Raw genomic sequence first — 19,580 nt, 5'->3', positions numbered from 1 at the left:
TTATGTGTTATTCATAGATGATATGTGATGGTAAAGCCTTGACAGGGTCAGTGCTTGGACTCTGCTGGGATTTGAGTGCCGTCTGAGTGAGCATGCGTGAGGAGTGATTGACAGATGTTTAAGATGTAGGGGTTATGTAGATTGACAAATAGCTCAGGCTTCTCTTTTCCCAAATATTACTATCCAAGATGTGCATTACATTCAAAATAATTAATTCACGGTTGAATGGGCCTTTCAAATGTAAATTGTTTTTAAAAGTTTAAACACAGACTTTCACATATATCAACAAAGCCAGTTTGTTTATCTGCTAACTACTTTCCATTAAAGTGACTGGGGCGGCTGTAGCTCAGGGCGATGAGTCGTCGTCCCGTTACCACAAGGTAGCCAGTTTGATCCCTAGTCGCCCCATAGTTCACACGTCAAAGTGTCCCGAAGCAAGACACTTGACCCGGGACGCCTCACAGGGCAGCCCACTGCTCTTTAATCAAGGATGGGTTAAATGCAGAGAAGAATTTCTCCAAGGGGATTAATAAAGTGTATGTTTCTTTTTCAAAGCTCAATTAGAGACAATTCGGTGATCTTATTAGGTATGTGACGATTCAAGTACGGCATTAGAAATGCTACACACTACAATACAATACATAAAATATTGAAATATTGACCCAAGGGGATGTGGAGGTCACTTTAACACTGTGATCTGTAGGGTTTAGCTTTTTTGTTTTCCACAGCTGAGACAGTTTTACATCCTGGAAATATCCTTCAAACACCCCTCTGTCTGCTTCACTCTCAAATCAAACCACTTTTTTTCTCCACAAGTTAAATAGTAATCATTTAGGGAGTGCAGTTATAGTAATTATTAGTTAGCGGCAGTCTGGGCTCCATGGTGCAATTTGGGTTTTGAGGAATATCATTTCGATGAGGCATGAGGTGAATGATTTAGGCCAGTTGACGGTTATACGACCAATGTACTAATTGTGAGAAGTGGCTAGGATCAAAGTACATTTCTGTAGACCAATAATCTAAATATAAAAGTCCTGAATTCTTAAAATGCAGAAGTATTATGAGCAAAATGTAAAGTATCAGAAGTCTCTTTTAGTGTTGTGTATCCTATATACTATTCTAGTTTGTACGTTACTGTGAACTGCTGGGTAGTAGTCATATCACTGCATCATATTTGATAAAGTCAACATATTTTAGCATATAAGTGTCAAATATATGTTGTGTAAAAAAGCTCAATATTTCCCTCAGACGTATGATTTTTGACGTTGATGGCTTTCTCTTATTAGGAGACATCTACTATACAGCGGTATTGGAGGATCTGGAGCTGGAGGGCCAGGACTTTAAGGCTGACTCATGGAGCATGGCTGTGGAAAGCAGCTACTTGCAGACACACCGCAAAAACGTCATCAAGAGGCAGGATGTCATCTATGGTGAGAGTTGTAGTTGATCAACCTTTTCATTTTTAATCCAGACATTTAACCTTTTGGAAACTGCGGGAAAAAATCCTCCTGTGCTAATTTTAAGTCCCAGCATACCCCATTCAGACAATTTTTTGGCATAAAATACGTAATTTTTCCATTTTTGAACCGAACAACAATTTTTTGAGTGAAACTCCTTCGTAACAGGCCAAGACTTTGTTTTATGGGGATTTTTTATTGCAGATTAGATTCTTTAGGTCAGGGGTGTCAAACTCATTTTAGTGAAGGGGCCGCATGCTGCCCATTTTGATCTCAAGTTGGCCGCATCAGTAAAATCACAGCATAATAACACATACATAACGATAATATTTCTCTATGTTTAAATCATTGGTGAAGGTTTTTGGATGATAAACTCTATTTTAAGGTCTTTCAACAATTACCTAAAAACATAAAAAACAAAAATTCAGACGTCAGCCCTGTGGTTATCTGCCTGGGGTTTCCTCTGCAGATTCCCTCGCTTTGCGACATGTTTGTGACGCCACTTTCATGATGTAATCCACTTCCAACACAATAATCAATGCTCAATTCAGTTGCGATTGTGGATCAATGGTTTGCATGTCCGTCTTACAAGCAGAGGATCAGAGGTTTGAATCTCAGCTCTGCTAATTTTGATTAAAAAATAATAATATTTTTTTCTTCTTTCGGACTGGACCCCCTGGCGGGCTGGATCTGGCCCACGGGCCGTAAGTTTGACATCATTGCTTTAGGTCCTAATCTTTCCAAAAAGGTGTCTTATTGACCGCTCGAGTAGCCATTTTTGGGAAATCTGGCTCATATCATGCTGAATGTTCATAGTTATTATCAAAATATCCTTTAAAAGTGTTTTTTTTTTGCACTTTGCAGAACAAATTCATACAATAAATACAAGTATTGGAATCAATTTGGGGCTCCTACGACGACTCAAACACAGGGAAAAAGAGGTCTAGAAATTGGTTCTACAGTTTTCAACGGGTTAATGTATTTTTGAATACACAGTAGCTAGTGAAAATAAATAAATATCCAGAGAAGGTTTTAATTGTGTGTGTGTGTGTGTGTGTGTGTGTGTGTGTGTGTGTCTCCGTCCTTCTCAGAGCTGATTCAGACAGAGCTGCACCACATGCGAACGCTGCATATAATGGAGAGGGTGTTCCGGCAAGGCATGCTGGAGGAGCTTCAGCTGGACCTGTGCACTGTGTATGCCATGTTCCCCTGCTTGGACCAGCTGACCAGGATACACTCCCATTTCCTAGCACAGCTTCTCCTGCAGCGCAACATCAGTCTGCAGTCTGGATCCACCCGCAACTTCACCATTCACCATCTGGGGGACATCCTACTAGAGCAGGTGGCATTCTCACAACTATTCACACTGGCACAGTGACACAGACAGTGACACAAAGAAAACAATGCTTTTCTAGTCAGAGATATTTCATGACAGGAGTGGTCTTCATGTCATTTCATTCGTAATATTAAAGTTTTAGTTGATTTGTGATGTATTGCTAAAGTAACCACAAATACGTATTGATATTTGTATTAGCTTTTTAGTTTCAATAAAATATTTTTTGTGACGTTGCTATTCACTACTGTTTTTATGTTGTGTTTACTCTGAAGTTACCTCAAATCTTGTTTCGAAGTACAGACCCTAGATTTGAACAGTGTCTTGTCACTCATGTTCACAGACAAATTGATGTGTGCATGTTTTCTTCTCCCAGTTCTCAGGTCAGTGTGCAGATGAGATGCGAAAGACATACGCTGAGTTCTGTAGCCGCCACTTGAAGGCTGTCAAATTGTACAAGGAACTGCTGGCCAGAGACAAGAAGTTCCAGTGCTTCATACGGGTAAGACAGCACAAAAACAGATCAAATAGACAGCGTAGAGTGCATTACATATAAGAAAATAGTGAGATTATGCAGATTATGGAGAGATTGTGCATTTTCTACCTGGGCTTTCAGTGCCATCTCTACTACAGCTGAACAACCTCATCACCTCATTATGACGCCACAGCTACAGGTTATTATTTGTTTGACAAGTGAAATAAAGTGTTATATGAAGCGCAACACATACAAATACACTAACTGCAGAGTGCAGATACATAAACACTCGCATGACGAGATGCTGCATCATTAACGGATAATGCATGTAGTCCACATCAACGTAACTAACGCGATGACAAGACCACATTTTTAAAGGACCAGACACATTCTGACAAAAAAAAGGCAGAGAAACTCTAGACAACTTCCTTAAATGATGCAAATGGTAGCCTGCACTCATAACACAGTCAGTCCGACCGCTCTCAGCTCAGAGGTGGAGAGGGAGAGGGGGAGCTGGATCTGGGAGTTTACATATCCAGCCCACTGGTCTCTCAGGTGGAGGTGCTTTAGGCCTGCCAGACCTCAAACAGCCTTCTGAGAAGAGAAATATGTCGAAAAGGTTTTGATTCAGATATTTCCAGTTTGCTCTAATTTGCCTTATCTTGTCTATTACAAAACAGTGGTATTGTCCTCAAGGATGCCTTTCAAACTAAATGCAAAAGAAATGTCAGCCATGATAGTCAGTGTGTGTGTCTCTCTGTCGCTGGGTAGCGGGTGAGTCGCGGACCCCTGCTACGCTGCCATGGTGTTCAGGAGTGCATCTTGTTGGTGACTCAGCGAATCTCCAAGTATCCTGTCCTTGTTCAGCGCATTCTGGACAATACCAGCGGTAAATAATCATAATCATAATGGTTTCATAATCATTGGCAATGTAAAATCAGGCAACAGTAGGCATATGCAAAGAACACATTATATTCAGTATATCACTGTGATGTCGTACTAGGTTGTCGTACCCCACAGTAAGGTTGCTTGTTAATTTGTCTTTCAGATGATGATGAAGAAGAAGCCTCCTCTCTGGCCCAGGCTCTCTCCATGGTCAGAGAACTTCTTCGTTCAATAGACCAACAGGTACACAATTATTTAGTTGGCCATGAGACAATTTAATGGTCATTAGCATTTTTTATGCTCCCCCTCAAAACATTTTATGGCATCAGTGATTTAATTTATTGCAAGACAAAAGATAACAGGACAAAAAAAAAGGGAAAAACACAGGATAAATGATAATTACAACACGCGTGTGTGTGTGTGTGTGTGTGTGTGTGTGTGTGTAGGTGTGTAGGTGTGTGTGTGTGTGTGAGGGGGGTGCTAATTATTATTTAAAATTTGGTGGTAGTGGCAGCCGTGCCTTTGTCACTGCAGGTACATAGACATGGCTCTGAAGTTTCATTAATTAAGCAGACAAGTGGCTACACCGTGAACAGGAAGGGGCTGAGCACACAACCCTCTGTGAGGGCTGAGTGAAGTCTCGGCCTTCCAGTGGCATTTTTTGTTGATATACATTAGCGGTGAGAAGTTGCCTGGATGTATTTATATTACAGCCTGTTGAGTGACTGCCTCACTTGAATTCCAGCCGGGAACCTATGTGTCATTCCCGTCATTTCCAATCTTTCTCGTCTGCCCCTCTATAACATACAGTCAGATGTGCCTGGTCAAAGTATTGTCCTAAAATCTTTAAAAAAAAGAAAAGAATAATCAAATAGATCAGTCATGGGTGGCAGATCCACACCTGGTCACTTTACTAAGGTCAGTAGTGATTCAGCATCTTGGATCATTGCACTATTAAAAAAATAGTCATTTCATCATATTAAACTTCTTACAAGATTACTGGAATCATGAAAAGTTTAAATATTTAAGATGACTAATGCAGCCCCGTTTTAGTTGTTGTTGCATGGTCTACTATATTTAATTGAAATGTAATTGACGTTCATTAATACTATAGGATTACTTTTATCCTGGTTGGCAGATGGAGGACCTGGAGAACGCACAGCGTCTGCAAGAGATTCAGTCCAAGCTGGACCCGCGGGCTGAGGCCAAAGTAAGAGATGGTGGACTTTTCAAACCTGGAGAGTTGTTCCGCCGGAGACTTGTCCATGATGGGACGCTTTTCTGGAAAACCCCAGGATCCCGACTCAAAGGTTTGAAAACCTTAGTCTGTGGGTAAAATAAAGTATATATTACAGTATATATAACTGCACGGAACGATGTCTTGTAGACTCAATCTGGTGCTTCATATTCAATAATGTGAAAATATTATGGGTCAACAACCACTACTGGAACGACTGTCACAGGCTCCCTGAAACAAGGGCTTATTGTCATGGCTACCTTCCTGAGCAACTGGAACAACTACAGGCTCCGTAATAGCTGCTAACTTGTTCATTTAATATGGTTGACACAGTCACCAACACACTGTGAGGAACACAGTATAATTACAGAAAGACATTAAAGGTAGAGTTAATTTGTTACAAACACAAATACAAATTTGCCTCGTAGTCCTTTACAATCTGTATACATCCTGTCCCGGGACTACACATCGGATCAGGAAATTTTTTTCCAAATAAAGACGGTAAAAACCCTTTCACAGGAAACAGTGCCGTCTCTGTGCTATGATGCTTCCTAAATCCTGACTGAAACTCCTCAAATAAACTATTGTGAGGTAGAAAGTCACACAACCGTTGTGCGACTACCTTCTCCAGTATCTTAGAGAGGAAGGGAAGGTTAGAGATAGATCTGTAGTTGGCACCTCTAAATGGAAGGTGGGCTTCTTCAGGAGAGGTTTAATTACAGACACTTTAAACGACTGTGGAACATAACTGTTAATAAAGACACATTCATAATATCTAGTAGAGAGACGCTAGATAAAGACAAAACTTCTTTAAGCAGCCTCGTCGGAACGGAGTCCCGGAGACAGATAGAAGATTTAGAAGTAGAAACCGTTGAAGATGATTGGTCGAGGTTGATGGGAGAAAGCCATCCAGACACACATCACAATCGGCTCCATTGGCCACTCCATTTTCCACTATAGTTTTAAACATTTGGAAAAAAGATTTGAACCTGAAAATCCAAGTTTTGGTCTTGAACTTTGGAAAATTCATGTATTTGAATAAAAAAATGTGTGTATAACATTTTTGGGGAGTTACTCTATTTTGATTCAGTTCAGTTTTCTATCTTCAACTTTAAATTTTTTTTTTTATTTTTTTTTTACAGTTTTGAATCTTATTTATTTGGGTTCAAATCTGATCTGTTTATAGTCTTTAAAAAATAATGTGACAGAGGCTCAAAGCCACATCTGCCTCACGCAAAAATAATAAACCAATTCATTCAAAACCTGTTCATCTCACACACCGGAGGGCATCACAAGGACAGTGCGCTGTGTTCAATGTGTGTTCATCAGATAGTGTGGTTTTTGAACGTCACAACCTGGCATAGTTTATTGCTCTTATACTGTGATTCATACTAAGTATGGTGTACAACCGCTTGCTATACATAACTTTGTCACCGATGTCAATTTTGTTTACTGCCAATCACGTGAATATGGAGTTTGGAAAGTATTGAGTCATAATTCTGGTGGTACCTATGCTTCCTGGAGGCAACGTAGTTGAGGTAAGTTCTCAGCCTTCTTTGTTATGCTGTCACTCATGATACCACGCCCCTGTAGTTGATACCACGCCCCTGTAGTTGATACCACGCCCCTGTAGTTGATACCACGCCCCCATAGTTAATTTCATGCCCCTGTAGTTAATACCACGCCCCCGTAGTTGACACCATGCCCCCGTAGTTGATACCACGCCCCTGTAGTTAATAACACGCCCCTGTAGTTGATACCACGCCCCCGTAGTTAATACCACGCCTTTGTAGTTAATACTACGCCCCCGTAGTTGATACCACGCCCCCGTAGTTGATACCACGCCTTTGTAGTTAATACCACGCCCCTGTAGTTAATACCACGCCTTTGTAGTTAATACCACGCCTTTGTAGTGAATACCACGCCCCCGTAGTTGATACCACGCCCTTGTAGTTGATGCCACGCCCCCCTGTAGTTGATACCATGCCCCCGTAGTTGAGAACACGCCCCCTGTAGTTGATACCACGCCCCTGTAGTTAATACCACGCCCCCGTAGTTAATACCACGCCCCCGTAGTTAATACCACGCCTTTGTAGTTAATACCACGCCTTTGTAGTTGATACCACGCCCCCATAGTTGATACCACACCACTCCGTAGTTGATACCACGCCTTTGTAGTTAATACCACGCCCCCGTAGTTAATACCACGCCTTTGTAGTTAATACCACGCCCACGCCCCGTAGTTGATACCACGCCCCCGTAGTTGATATCACACCCCCGTAGTTAATAACACGTAGTTGATACCACGCCTTTGTAGTTAATAACACGCAGTTGATACCACGCCCTCGTAGTTAATACCACGCCCCCGTAGTTAATACCACGCCTTTGTAGTTAATACCACGCCTTTGTAGTTGATACCACGCCCCCGTAGTTGATACCACGCCACTCCATAGTTTATACCACACCTTTGTAGTTAATACCACGCCCCCGTAGTTAATACCACGCCTTTGTAGTTAATACCACGCCCTTGTAGTTAATACCACGCCCCTGTAGTCAATGCCACGCCCCCGTAGTTGATACCACGCCACTCCGTAGTTGATACCACGCCCCTGTAGTTGATACCACGCCCCCGTAGTTGATACCACGCCACTCCGTAGTTGATACCACGCCCCTGTAGTTAATACCACGCCCCTGTAGTTAATACCACGCCCCTGTAGTTAATACCACGCCTTTGTAGTTAATACCACGCCTTTGTAGTTAATACCACGCCCCCGTAGTTAATACCACGCCTTTGTAGTTAATACCACGCCTTTGTAGTTAATAACACGCCCCCGTAGTTGATACCACGCCCCCGTAGTTGATACCACGCCCCCGTAATTGATACCACGCCCCCGTAGTTGATACCACGCCCCCGTAGTTAACACCACGCCTTTGTAGTTGATACCACGCCCCCGTAGTTAATACCACGCCCCCGTAGTTAATACCACGCCCGTGCAGTTAATAACACGCCCCCGTAGTTGATACCACGCCCCCGTAGTTGATACCACGCCCCTGTAGTTAATACCACGCCCCCGTAGTTGATACCACGCCTTTGTAGTTGATACCGCGCCTTTGTAGTTGATACCACGCCCCCTGTAGTTGATACCACGCCCCCGTAGTTAATACCACGCCTTTGTAGTTAATACCACGCCTTTGTAGTTGATACCACGCCCCCCTGTAGTTGATACCACGCCTTTGTAGTTAATACCACGCCTTTGTAGTTGATACCACGCCCCCGTAGTTAATACCACGCCTTTGTAGTTAATACCACGCCTTTGTAGTTGATACCACGCCCCCTTAGTTAAGACCACGCCACTCCGTAGTTGATACCACGCCTTTGTAGTTAATACCACGCCCACGCCCCCGTAGTTGATACCACGCCCCCGTAGTTGATACCACGCCCCTGTATTTGACACCGCGCCCCCTGTAGTTGATACCACGCCCCCGTAGTTAATACCACGCCCCCGTAGTTAATACCACGCCTTTGTAGTTAATACCACGCCTTTGTAGTTGATACCACGCCCCCGTAGTTGATACCACGCCACTCCATAGTTTATACCACACCTTTGTAGTTAATACCACGCCCCCGTAGTTAATACCACGCCTTTGTAGTTAATACCACGCCCACGCCCTTGTAGTTAATACCACGCCCCTGTAGTCAATGCCACGCCCCCGTACTTGATACCACGCCACTCCGTAGTTGATACCACGCCCCTGTAGTTGATACCACGCCCCCGTAGTTGATACCACGCCTTTGTAGTTAATACCACGCCTTTGTAGTTAATACCACGCCTTTGTAGTTAATACCACGCCCCCGTAGTTAATACCACGCCTTTGTAGTTAATACCACGCCTTTGTAGTTAGTACCACACCTTTGTAGTTAATACCACGCCCCCGTAGTTGATACCACGCCCCCGTAGTTGATACCACGCCCCCGTAATTGATACCACGCCCCCGTAGTTGATACCATGCCTTTGTAGTTAATACCACGCCTTTGTAGTTAATACCACGCCTTTGTAGTTGATACCACGCCCCCGTAGTTGATACCACGCCACTCCATAGTTTATACCACACCTTTGTAGTTAATACCACGCCCCCGTAGTTAATACCACGCCTTTGTAGTTAATACCACGCCCACGCCCTTGTAGTTAATACCACGCCCCTGTAGTCAATGCCACGCCCCCGTACTTGATACCACGCCACTCCGTAGTTGATACCACGCCCCTGTAGTTGATACCACGCCCCCGTAGTTGATACCACGCCTTTGTAGTTAATACCACGCCTTTGTAGTTAATACCACGCCTTTGTAGTTAATACCACGCCCCCGTAGTTAATACCACGCCTTTGTAGTTAATACCACGCCTTTGTAGTTAGTACCACACCTTTGTAGTTAATACCACGCCCCCGTAGTTGATACCACGCCCCCGTAGTTGATACCACGCCCCCGTAATTGATACCACGCCCCCGTAGTTGATACCATGCCTTTGTAGTTAATACCACGCCTTTGTAGTTAATACCACGCCTTTGTAGTTAATACCACGCCTTTGTAGTTAATACCACGCCTTTGTAGTTAATACCACGCCCCCGTAGTTAATACCACGCCTTTGTAGTTAATACCACGCCTTTGTAGTTAGTACCACACCTTTGTAGTTAATACCACGCCCCCGTAGTTGATACCACGCCCCCGTAGTTGATACCACGCCCCCGTAATTGATACCACGCCCCCGTAGTTGATACCATGCCTTTGTAGTTAATACCACGCCTTTGTAGTTAATACCACGCCTTTGTAGTTAATACCACGCCTTTGTAGTTAATACCACGCCCCCGTAGTTAATACCACGCCTTTGTAGTTGATACCACGCCTTTGTAGTTAATACCACGCCTTTGTAGTTAATACCACGCCCCCGTAGTTGATACCACGCCCCCGTAATTGATACCACGCCCCCGTAGTTGATACCATGCCTTTGTAGTTAATACCACGCCTTTGTAGTTAATACCACGCCTTTGTAGTTAATACCACGCCCCCGTAGTTAATACCACGCCTTTGTAGTTGATACCACGCCCCCGTAGTTGATACCACGCCCCCGTAGTTGATACCACGCCCCCGTAATTGATACCACGCCCCCGTAGTTGATACCACGCCCCCGTAGTTAACACCACGCCTTCGTAGTTGATACCACGCCCCCGTAATTGATACCACGCCCCTGTAGTTGATACCACGCCCCTGTAGTTAATACCACGCCTTTGTAGTTGATACCACGCCCCCTTAGTTGATACCACGCCACTCCGTAGTTGATACCACGCCTTTGTAGTTAATACCACGCCCACGCCCCCGTAGTTGATACCACGCCCCCGTAGTTGATACCACGCCCCGTAGTTAATACCACGCCCCTGTAGTTAATACCACGCCTTTGTAGTTAATACCACGCCCACGCCCCCGTAGTTGATACCACGCCCCCTGTAGTTGATACCACGCCCCCGTAGTTAATACCACGCCTTTGTAGTTAATACCACGCCCCTGTATTTGATACCGCGCCCCCCGTAGTTAACACCACGCCTTCGTAGTTGATACCACGCCCCCGTAATTGATACCACGCCCCGGGAGTTGATACCACGCCCCGGGAGTTGATACCACGCCCCCGTAATTGATACCACGCCCCTGCAGTTGATACCACGCCCCTGTAGTTGATACCACGCCTTTGTAGTTGATACCACGCCCCCCTGTAGTTGATACCACGCCCCCCTGTTGTTGATACCACGCCTTTGTAGTTGATACCACGCCTTTGTAGTTGATACCACGCCCCCCTGTAGTTGATACCACGCCTTTGTAGTTAATACCACGCCCCCGTAGTTGATACCACGCCCCCGTAGTTGATACCACGCCTTTGTAGTTAATACCACGCCTTTGTAGTTAATACCACGCCTTTGTAGTTGATACCACGCCCCCTTAGTTGATACCACGCCACTCCGTAGTTGATACCACGCCTTTGTAGTTAATACCACGCCCCCGTATTTGACACCGCGCCCCCTGTAGTTGATACCACGCCCCCGTAGTTAATACCACGCCTTTGTAGTTGATACCACGCCTTTGTAGTTAATACCACGCCCCCGTAGTTGATACCACGCCCCCGTAGTTGATACCACGCCTTTGTAGTTAATACCACGCCTTTGTAGTTAATACCACGCCTTTGTAGTTGATACCACGCCCCCTTAGTTGATACCACGCCACTCCGTAGTTGATACCACGCCTTTGTAGTTAATACCACGCCCACGCCCCCGTATTTGACACCGCGCCCCCTGTAGTTGATACCACGCCCCCGTAGTTAATACCACGCCTTTGTAGTTAATACCACGCCTTTGTAGTTGATACCACGCCCCCGTAGTTGATACCACGCCACTCCATAGTTTATACCACACCTTTGTAGTTAATACCACGCCCCCGTAGTTAATACCACGCCTTTGTAGTTAATACCACGCCCACGCCCTTGTAGTTAATACCACGCCCCTGTAGTCAATGCCACGCCCCCGTAGTTGATACCACGCCTTTGTAGTTAATACCACGCCTTTGTAGTTAATACCACGCCCCCGTAGTTAATACCACGCCTTTGTAGTTAATACCACGCCTTTGTAGTTAATACCACGCCTTTGTAGTTAATACCACGCCTTTGTAGTTAATACCACGCCCCCGTAGTTAATAACACGCCCCCGTAGTTGATACCACGCCCCCGTAATTGATACCACGCCCCTGTAGTTGATACCACGCCTTTGTAGTTAATACCACGCCTTTGTAGTTGATACCACGCCTTTGTAGTTAATACCACGCCTTTGTAGTTGATACCACGCCCCCTTAGTTGATACCACGCCACTCCGTAGTTGATACCACGCCTTTGTAGTTAATACCACGCCCACGCCCCCGTATTTGACACCGCGCCCCCTGCAGTTGATACCACGCCCCCGTAGTTAATACCACGCCCCCGTAGTTAATACCACGCCTTTGTAGTTAATACCACGCCTTTGTAGTTGATACCACGCCCCCGTAGTTGATACCACGCCACTCCATAGTTTATACCACACCTTTGTAGTTAATACCACGCCCCGTAGTTAATACCACGCCTTTGTAGTTAATACCACGCCCACGCCCTTGTAGTTAATACCACGCCCCTGTAGTCAATGCCACGCCCCCGTAGTTGATACCACGCCTTTGTAGTTAATACCACGCCTTTGTAGTTAATACCACGCCCCCGTAGTTAATACCACGCCTTTGTAGTTAATACCACGCCTTTGTAGTTAATACCACGCCTTTGTAGTTAATACCACGCCTTTGTAGTTAATACCACGCCCCCGTAGTTAATAACACGCCCCCGTAGTTGATACCACGCCCCCGTAGTTGATACCACGCCCCCGTAATTGAGACCACGCCCCCGTAGTTGATACCACGCCCCCGTAGTTAACACCACGCCTTCGTAGTTGATACCACGCCCCCGTAATTGATACCACGCCCCTGTAGTTGGTACCACGCCCACGCCCCGTAGTTGATACCACGCCTCTGTAGTTGATACCACGCCACTCCGTAGTTGATACCACGCCCCTGTAGTTGATACCACGCCCCCGTAGTTAATGCCACGCCTTTGTAGTTAATACCACGCCTTTGTAGTTGATACCACGCCCCCTTAGTTGATACCACGCCACTCCGTAGTTGATACCACGCCTTTGTAGTTAATACCACGCCCACGCCCCCGTAGTTGATACCACGCCCCTGTATTTGACACCGCGCCCCCTGCAGTTGATACCACGCCCCCGTAGTTGATACCACGCCCCCGTAGTTGATTCCACGCCCCCGTAGTTGATACCACGCCCCCGTAGTTGATTCCACGCCCCCGTAGTTGATACCACGCCACTCCGTAGTTGATACCACGCCCCCATAGTTGATACCACGCCTTTGTAGTTAATACCACGCCCCTGTAGTTGATACCACGCCCCCGTAGTTGATACCATGCCTTTGTAGTTAATACCACGCCCCCGTAGTTAATACCACGCCTTTGTAGTTAATACCACGCCTTTGTAGTTAATTCCACGCCCCGTAGTTAATACCACGCCCCTGTAGTTGATACCACGCCCCCGTAGTTGATACCACGCCCCTGTAGTTAATGCCACGCCCCCGTAGTTGATACCACGCCACTCCATAGTTGATACCACGCCCCCTGTAGTTCATACCACGCCCCTGTAGTTAATACCACGCCCCTGTAGTTGATACCACGACCCCGTAGTTGATACCACCCCCCCCGTGGTTGATGCCACGCCCCCGTAGTTAATACCATGCCTTTGTAGTTAATACCACGCCCCCGTAGTTAATACCACGCCTTTGTAGTTAATACCACGCCTTTGTAGTTAATTCCACGCCCCGTAGTTAATACCACGCCCCTGTAGTTGATACCACGCCCCCGTAGTTGATACCACGCCCCTGTAGTTGATACCACGCCTCTGTAGTTGATACCACGCCCCTGTAGTTGATACCACGCCTTTGAAGTTGATACCACGCCTTTGTAGTTAATACCACGCCCCCGTAGTTGATACCACGCCCCCGTAGTTGATACCACCCCCCCCCGTGGTTGATGCCACGCCCCCGTAGTTAATACCATGCCTTTGTAGTTAATACCACGCCCCCGTAGTTAATACCACGCCTTTGTAGTTAATTCCACGCCCCGTAGTTAATACCACGCCCCTGTAGTTGATACCACGCCCCCGTAGTTGATACCACGCCCCTGTAGTTGATACCACGCCTCTGTAGTTGATACCACGCCCCTGTAGTTGATACCACGCCTTTGAAGTTGATACCATGCCTTTGAAGTTAATACCACTTCCCCATAGTTAATACCACGCCCCCGTAGTTGATACCACGCCCCTGTAGTTAATACCACGCCCCTGTAGTTGATACCACGCCTTTGAAGTTGATACCACGCCTTTGAAGTTAATACCACTTCCCCATAGTTAATACCACGCCCCCGTAGTTGATACCACGCCCCTGTAGTTAATACCACGCCCCTGTAGTTAATGCCACGCCCCCGTAGTTGATACCACGCCACTCCATAGTTGATACCACGCCCCCTGTAGTTCATACCACGCCCCTGTAGTTAATACCACGCCCCTGTAGTTGATACCACGCCCCCGTAGTTGATACCACCCCCCCCCCCCCCCCCCCGTGGTATATATATATATATACATACACACATGTATACATATATATACATACATACATACATACATACATACATACATACATACATACATGCATACATATATAGATATATCTATACACACATATATATACACATACATACACAGACAAATGAAATATGTATATATACAGACAGTATATATATACATATTGCTCATACATACATATGCTCATATACATATGAGCAACACATTGAATATTGCCCCAGTTAGGATGACATACATTGAATGTGCAATCTTTTGAACACCAAGTGACCTCTGGTCCCAAGACGGTGTGCTCAGGGTGGTGGTAAAGGTTCATTCACCTCTCTGGAATATCCTTCACCTCTGCTGCTTAGTCATTCCTCATTGTCTATTGCCCCTCAGATAAGTGACATTCACATGACATTCACTTTTAACCTGTCATTTAAATTGAATAATTTGCTCTATTATTACAGTGTGATATTTGCCAAGATCAAGTCATTATAATGTTTTTACGTTGTTTATTTCACACTTTAAGTTAATGCTACAGGGGCCGACAAAATCAACAGAAAAAAATTGAAGTTCCTTGTAGTAACTTAAAGTTATATCTCTAAATATTCTCATTGTCCATTGCTGTGGTAGCTGGAACTAACTACATAGATACATGCTGATAAGAATGCATAAATAATGATATTTTAGAATGTTATGAATCAAGTCTAATAAAGTCAATGTAATTTATATAGCTCAATGACAAAATTCAACTCAAGGGGCTTTACAACACGTGGACATTGTCCTGAGACCGGCGCTTCAAATTGTTCACCTGTGTGTTTCTGTATGTTGTGTTTCTTTGTGTTGCGTAGATACACAGGTCTTATTGATGACAGACGTCCTGGTGTTTCTGCAGGAGAAAGACCAGAGATACATCTTTCCATGTGTGGTAAAAAAAAGTATTTACTTAAAAATACAAAGACACACATAAATGTTAAATACCATTTGATCAGGTGCTTGTTTGTGACGACAGCAAAGTGTTCATACTGACATTCTCCCAACTTCTCTTTGTGTCTTTATTACTTTTCTTCAAACAAAACGCTCCTGTATGATCCAGGACAAATCTCCAGTACTTTCCCTTCAGAATCTGATAGTTCGGGACATAGCCAATCAGGAACGAGGCATGTTCCTCATCAGTGACTCCTCTCCTCCTGAGATGTATGAGTTCCATGCTGCTTCCAAGGAGGACAAGAACGTCTGGATACGCCACATCCAGCGCACCGTCAGCAAGTGGGCAAATGCACCAACACACAGGCATTGTTTCATCTTTGCACTGAAAAGTACATTTGTCTAAGAAAAAAAGAAACGTACACTTTTATTAATCCCCTTGGGGAAATCTTTAAACAGTCTTTAAACTAGAGGTCCGGTGGTTCGAGCCCCGGCTTCGCAATTCCCTGTCGTTGTGTCCTTGAGCAAGACCTCTAATTGCTCCCCGTTGCTGTGTCTACGGTCTAAAGAGCAAACATGTAAGTCGCTTTGGATAAAAGCGTGAGCTAAATAAACTGTAATATGTGTACGGATACATATGTGTATGTATACATACATATTATGAAGTCATAAGAGGAAGGTGGTACATCACCTCCCAGTGGTTGCAGCAGGGACTACAATCCAGCATGAGATCTAATGTATAAACTACAATTCCAGTAAGCGGGTGCAGACTGAACTAAGGCTGCTGCCCAGCTGAAAGGGATGAGGCTGATGAGACACACACACACATATATGTGTATATACATATATATATATATATATATATATATATATATATATATATATATATATATATATATATATATATATATATATATATATACATATATATATATATATATATATATATATATATATATATATATATATATATATATGCGTGTTTGTGTTTATATATATATATATATATATATATATATATATATATATATATATATATATATATATATATATATATATATATATATATATAGGGATGGGTATCGTTTGTTTTTTTTCCGATACCGGTGCTAAACTGATACTTTTAAAACGATACCGGTGCCTAAACGGTGCCTGAACCGATACTTTTTTATTTCCAAGGCCATTTTTTTCTTCAAATTGAACAATATATATAACTGTTTAAAGTATACGATGAATATAAATACATACAAAACACTTCAAACTACAGCTTTAAACTTTTTAACTTCAAACTATAAGCAATATTGTTAAAAAAAAAAAAAAGAACAGACCAGCATCAGGTGGCCTGATAGGAAGCGTGTGCAACACACCTCCACTCAGAAACGGTTGGTTTCTACAAACTGCTGCTTTACTGGACAACACGTCATCATTAATATCAACTGGAGAGATTTACTGGACTACAGCTTTGTTCCAACAAGACGAGGACGGCAAAAGCTCCTGCACTCATGTTGTCTCCCCAGCGATCACTTTGTGAGCGCGCTGCGTGTGCGCGCTGGTAGCCCCGCCCCCTTGAGCCCCGCTGCCTGCAGCAACATGAGAGGAAGCGGAGCAGTGACTGCGCTCTGATCCGCGCTATTTAAATGAAGTATCGATACTAAAATATGCTAACTCCTATAGCTTTTAACGTGCGAGTACCGCGCTATCTTTTTAGTATGTGTATACCGTGCAACTTTACAGAGTAGTGTAAAAAAAAAAAAGGATTTAAATCGGCTTAGGCACCGAAAGAAAGCACCGAAATCCGCGTTGTGTTTCGGTCGGGTAGGTAACGGTCGTCTTGGAACCGGTGCCACATTACCCAACCCTACCCTACGGTACCCAACCCTAGTCATATATGTATCAATAAAATGTAATACCGTAACAATTAGTAAATATAACTTCAGAAATGTTATAGAAAAACAGACCGTGTCACATGAATAATAACAGGATCTGTGTGATGTGTGCTTTTGTGTGCTCAGGTGCCCATCCCGAGAAGAGTTCCCCCTCATAGAGACCGAACACAAGGCCCATATTAGGAGACTCAAAGGTCAGGAAACATTAATGACATGATCAACGCAGTTTCATAAACACAGTTATAAATGTTTAATTCTTGATTAGTAAGCTTGTCTTATGCGTTTCATGGTTGAGTTTCATACTTCGTAAATTATGGATTTCACATTTAAATTAAGTAATATATATATATATATATATATATATATATATATATATATATATATATATATATATATATTAAGGACTTATAGATGATGCACTAACACACATGTGTTGGGGATTTGTGTCCCTTTTAGAAACAAATCCCCCTAGAGGGGGAGAAAGACTGAGCGATTGCTCTATAAAACTTTAAATCATAGCTTGTTTCATGAACAACACTGATGTATTTGAATGTATTGAACACCATATGAAATATACAAATTTGGTTTGGTACTTTAAAAAATTAAAATCTCACAGATGCTTGCAAAAGTGCGTAAATGTGCAAATTTTAGAGTCCTCGCCTGAATTTTCTTTGTACTAAACCCTCTTTAACTTTGTCTGCTTCACTTTATCAAAGTCAACCTTTGCTGAGAGAATGTTCACATGTTGGGTTGGAGTTGGACCTTACAGCTGCATCATTTCAAAGAATTAATGAGCCTGAAAGTGATTTTCTTCTAGGCATACCTTAAAGCTTTTCTTTTACTTTCTTTGGTCATCTTCATTTCCTCTTAACCAGTAACATATAGACTGATATTTACACAACTAAACAAAATCTCACACGTGTACTTTTTATTATAAATTATTCAAATAGCCCTGGTAGTTGCAAAAATACACCCTTTTTAGCTTGGGCATGACATTTTTCGAGGAAAGGACCTAAAGATAGGTTGGTTTCCAAAATGCTAATGGAAAGACCCAATCTAAAGTCTAAAGTAATGGAGTCACACAAAATACAATACAAAGGATTAATAAATGACATTGAAAGGCCAGCAGTGCCTTAAAGCCAACAAAAGGCTCAGTTATATATCAAAAAGGGAAATAGACACAACGCAAAGTGATGAAGAACACTAATATGATGGAGATATCAGTGGCACGAGTATGCTTCATAGTTTGCTGGCACATACATATAGATAGACAGACAGACAGACAGACAGACAGACATGGAATAAACTAAACACACAAAATAAGTAATACAATAAAATAAGAGCAGGAATGGCAGATATATACAAAATAAAAAAATAAAATATATATAAACAAATAAAATGGTCCACATATATATATAGAAACATACATAAACAAATAATATATACACACAGTGTATTAAGAGATTAAATTAAATGTGAACGGAAATTAAATTAAATGTAAACAGAGAGTGCAATATATACAAATATGTATAATAAATAAATATATAGTAACATAAATATCTATCTATCTATCTATCTATCTATCTATCTATCTATCTATCTATCTATCTATATATATATATGTATATATATATATATATATATATATATATATATATATATATATATATATATATATATATATATATATATATATATATATGTATATATATATATATATGTGTGTGTGTGTGTGTGTAAAATATATATTTGTACAGTGAAAATTAATCCACAGATCTGGCCAGCGGTGATTTATTGTATAGTCTGATTGTCGTGGGCAGGAATGTTTTCCTGTAGCGGTCCTTGTGGCAGCGGAGTGTGATGAGTCTTTTTGGAGAAAGTGCTCCGCTGACCCTTCAGGAGCTGGTGGAGAGGGTGGTCTGGGTTGTCCAATATGGACAATAGTTTCTTCAGTGTATTATTATTGATTATGTTTGTTCTAGCAAATATATGTTAAGATTATGAGCAGGTCAATGAGTTCGACCTGAATGTAACTGAAAGCGTTATCCACACCTGCACGTGAAGAGAGAAAAAAGTAATGTGCATTTCACTTGCATTTCACTTGCCTTGTAAAGTCACCATGCAGTGCCCCTGACAT

General features: G+C 43.1%; 1 protein-coding gene across 3 annotated transcripts in view; it reads left to right on the top strand.

Moving 5' to 3' along the window:
• Nucleotides 1-19,580, top strand: part of arhgef2a (Rho guanine nucleotide exchange factor (GEF) 2a) — a 49,711-nt gene that overhangs the window by 11,563 nt on the left and 18,568 nt on the right. For all 3 annotated transcript variants that reach the window (XM_068599124.1, XM_068599125.1, XM_068599123.1), the window contains exons 7-15: nucleotides 1,287-1,430; nucleotides 2,549-2,799; nucleotides 3,167-3,292; nucleotides 4,037-4,154; nucleotides 4,314-4,393; nucleotides 5,289-5,460; nucleotides 15,482-15,558; nucleotides 15,727-15,899; nucleotides 17,570-17,637. In XM_068599124.1, coding sequence (XP_068455225.1) covers nucleotides 1,287-1,430; nucleotides 2,549-2,799; nucleotides 3,167-3,292; nucleotides 4,037-4,154; nucleotides 4,314-4,393; nucleotides 5,289-5,460; nucleotides 15,482-15,558; nucleotides 15,727-15,899; nucleotides 17,570-17,637 — 1,209 coding nt within the window. The remainder of the gene's footprint in view (nucleotides 1-1,286; nucleotides 1,431-2,548; nucleotides 2,800-3,166; nucleotides 3,293-4,036; nucleotides 4,155-4,313; nucleotides 4,394-5,288; nucleotides 5,461-15,481; nucleotides 15,559-15,726; nucleotides 15,900-17,569; nucleotides 17,638-19,580) is intronic.

The sequence above is a fragment of the Clinocottus analis genome, unplaced genomic scaffold (assembly GCF_023055335.1).
Source record: "Clinocottus analis isolate CAN_PGR_092001 unplaced genomic scaffold, fCliAna1.0.p SCAF_43, whole genome shotgun sequence".
Classification (NCBI taxonomy): domain Eukaryota; kingdom Metazoa; phylum Chordata; class Actinopteri; order Perciformes; family Cottidae; genus Clinocottus; species Clinocottus analis.
The sequence above is the reverse complement of the archived record's forward strand: the minus strand, read 5'-3'. Positions and strand labels throughout refer to the sequence as shown.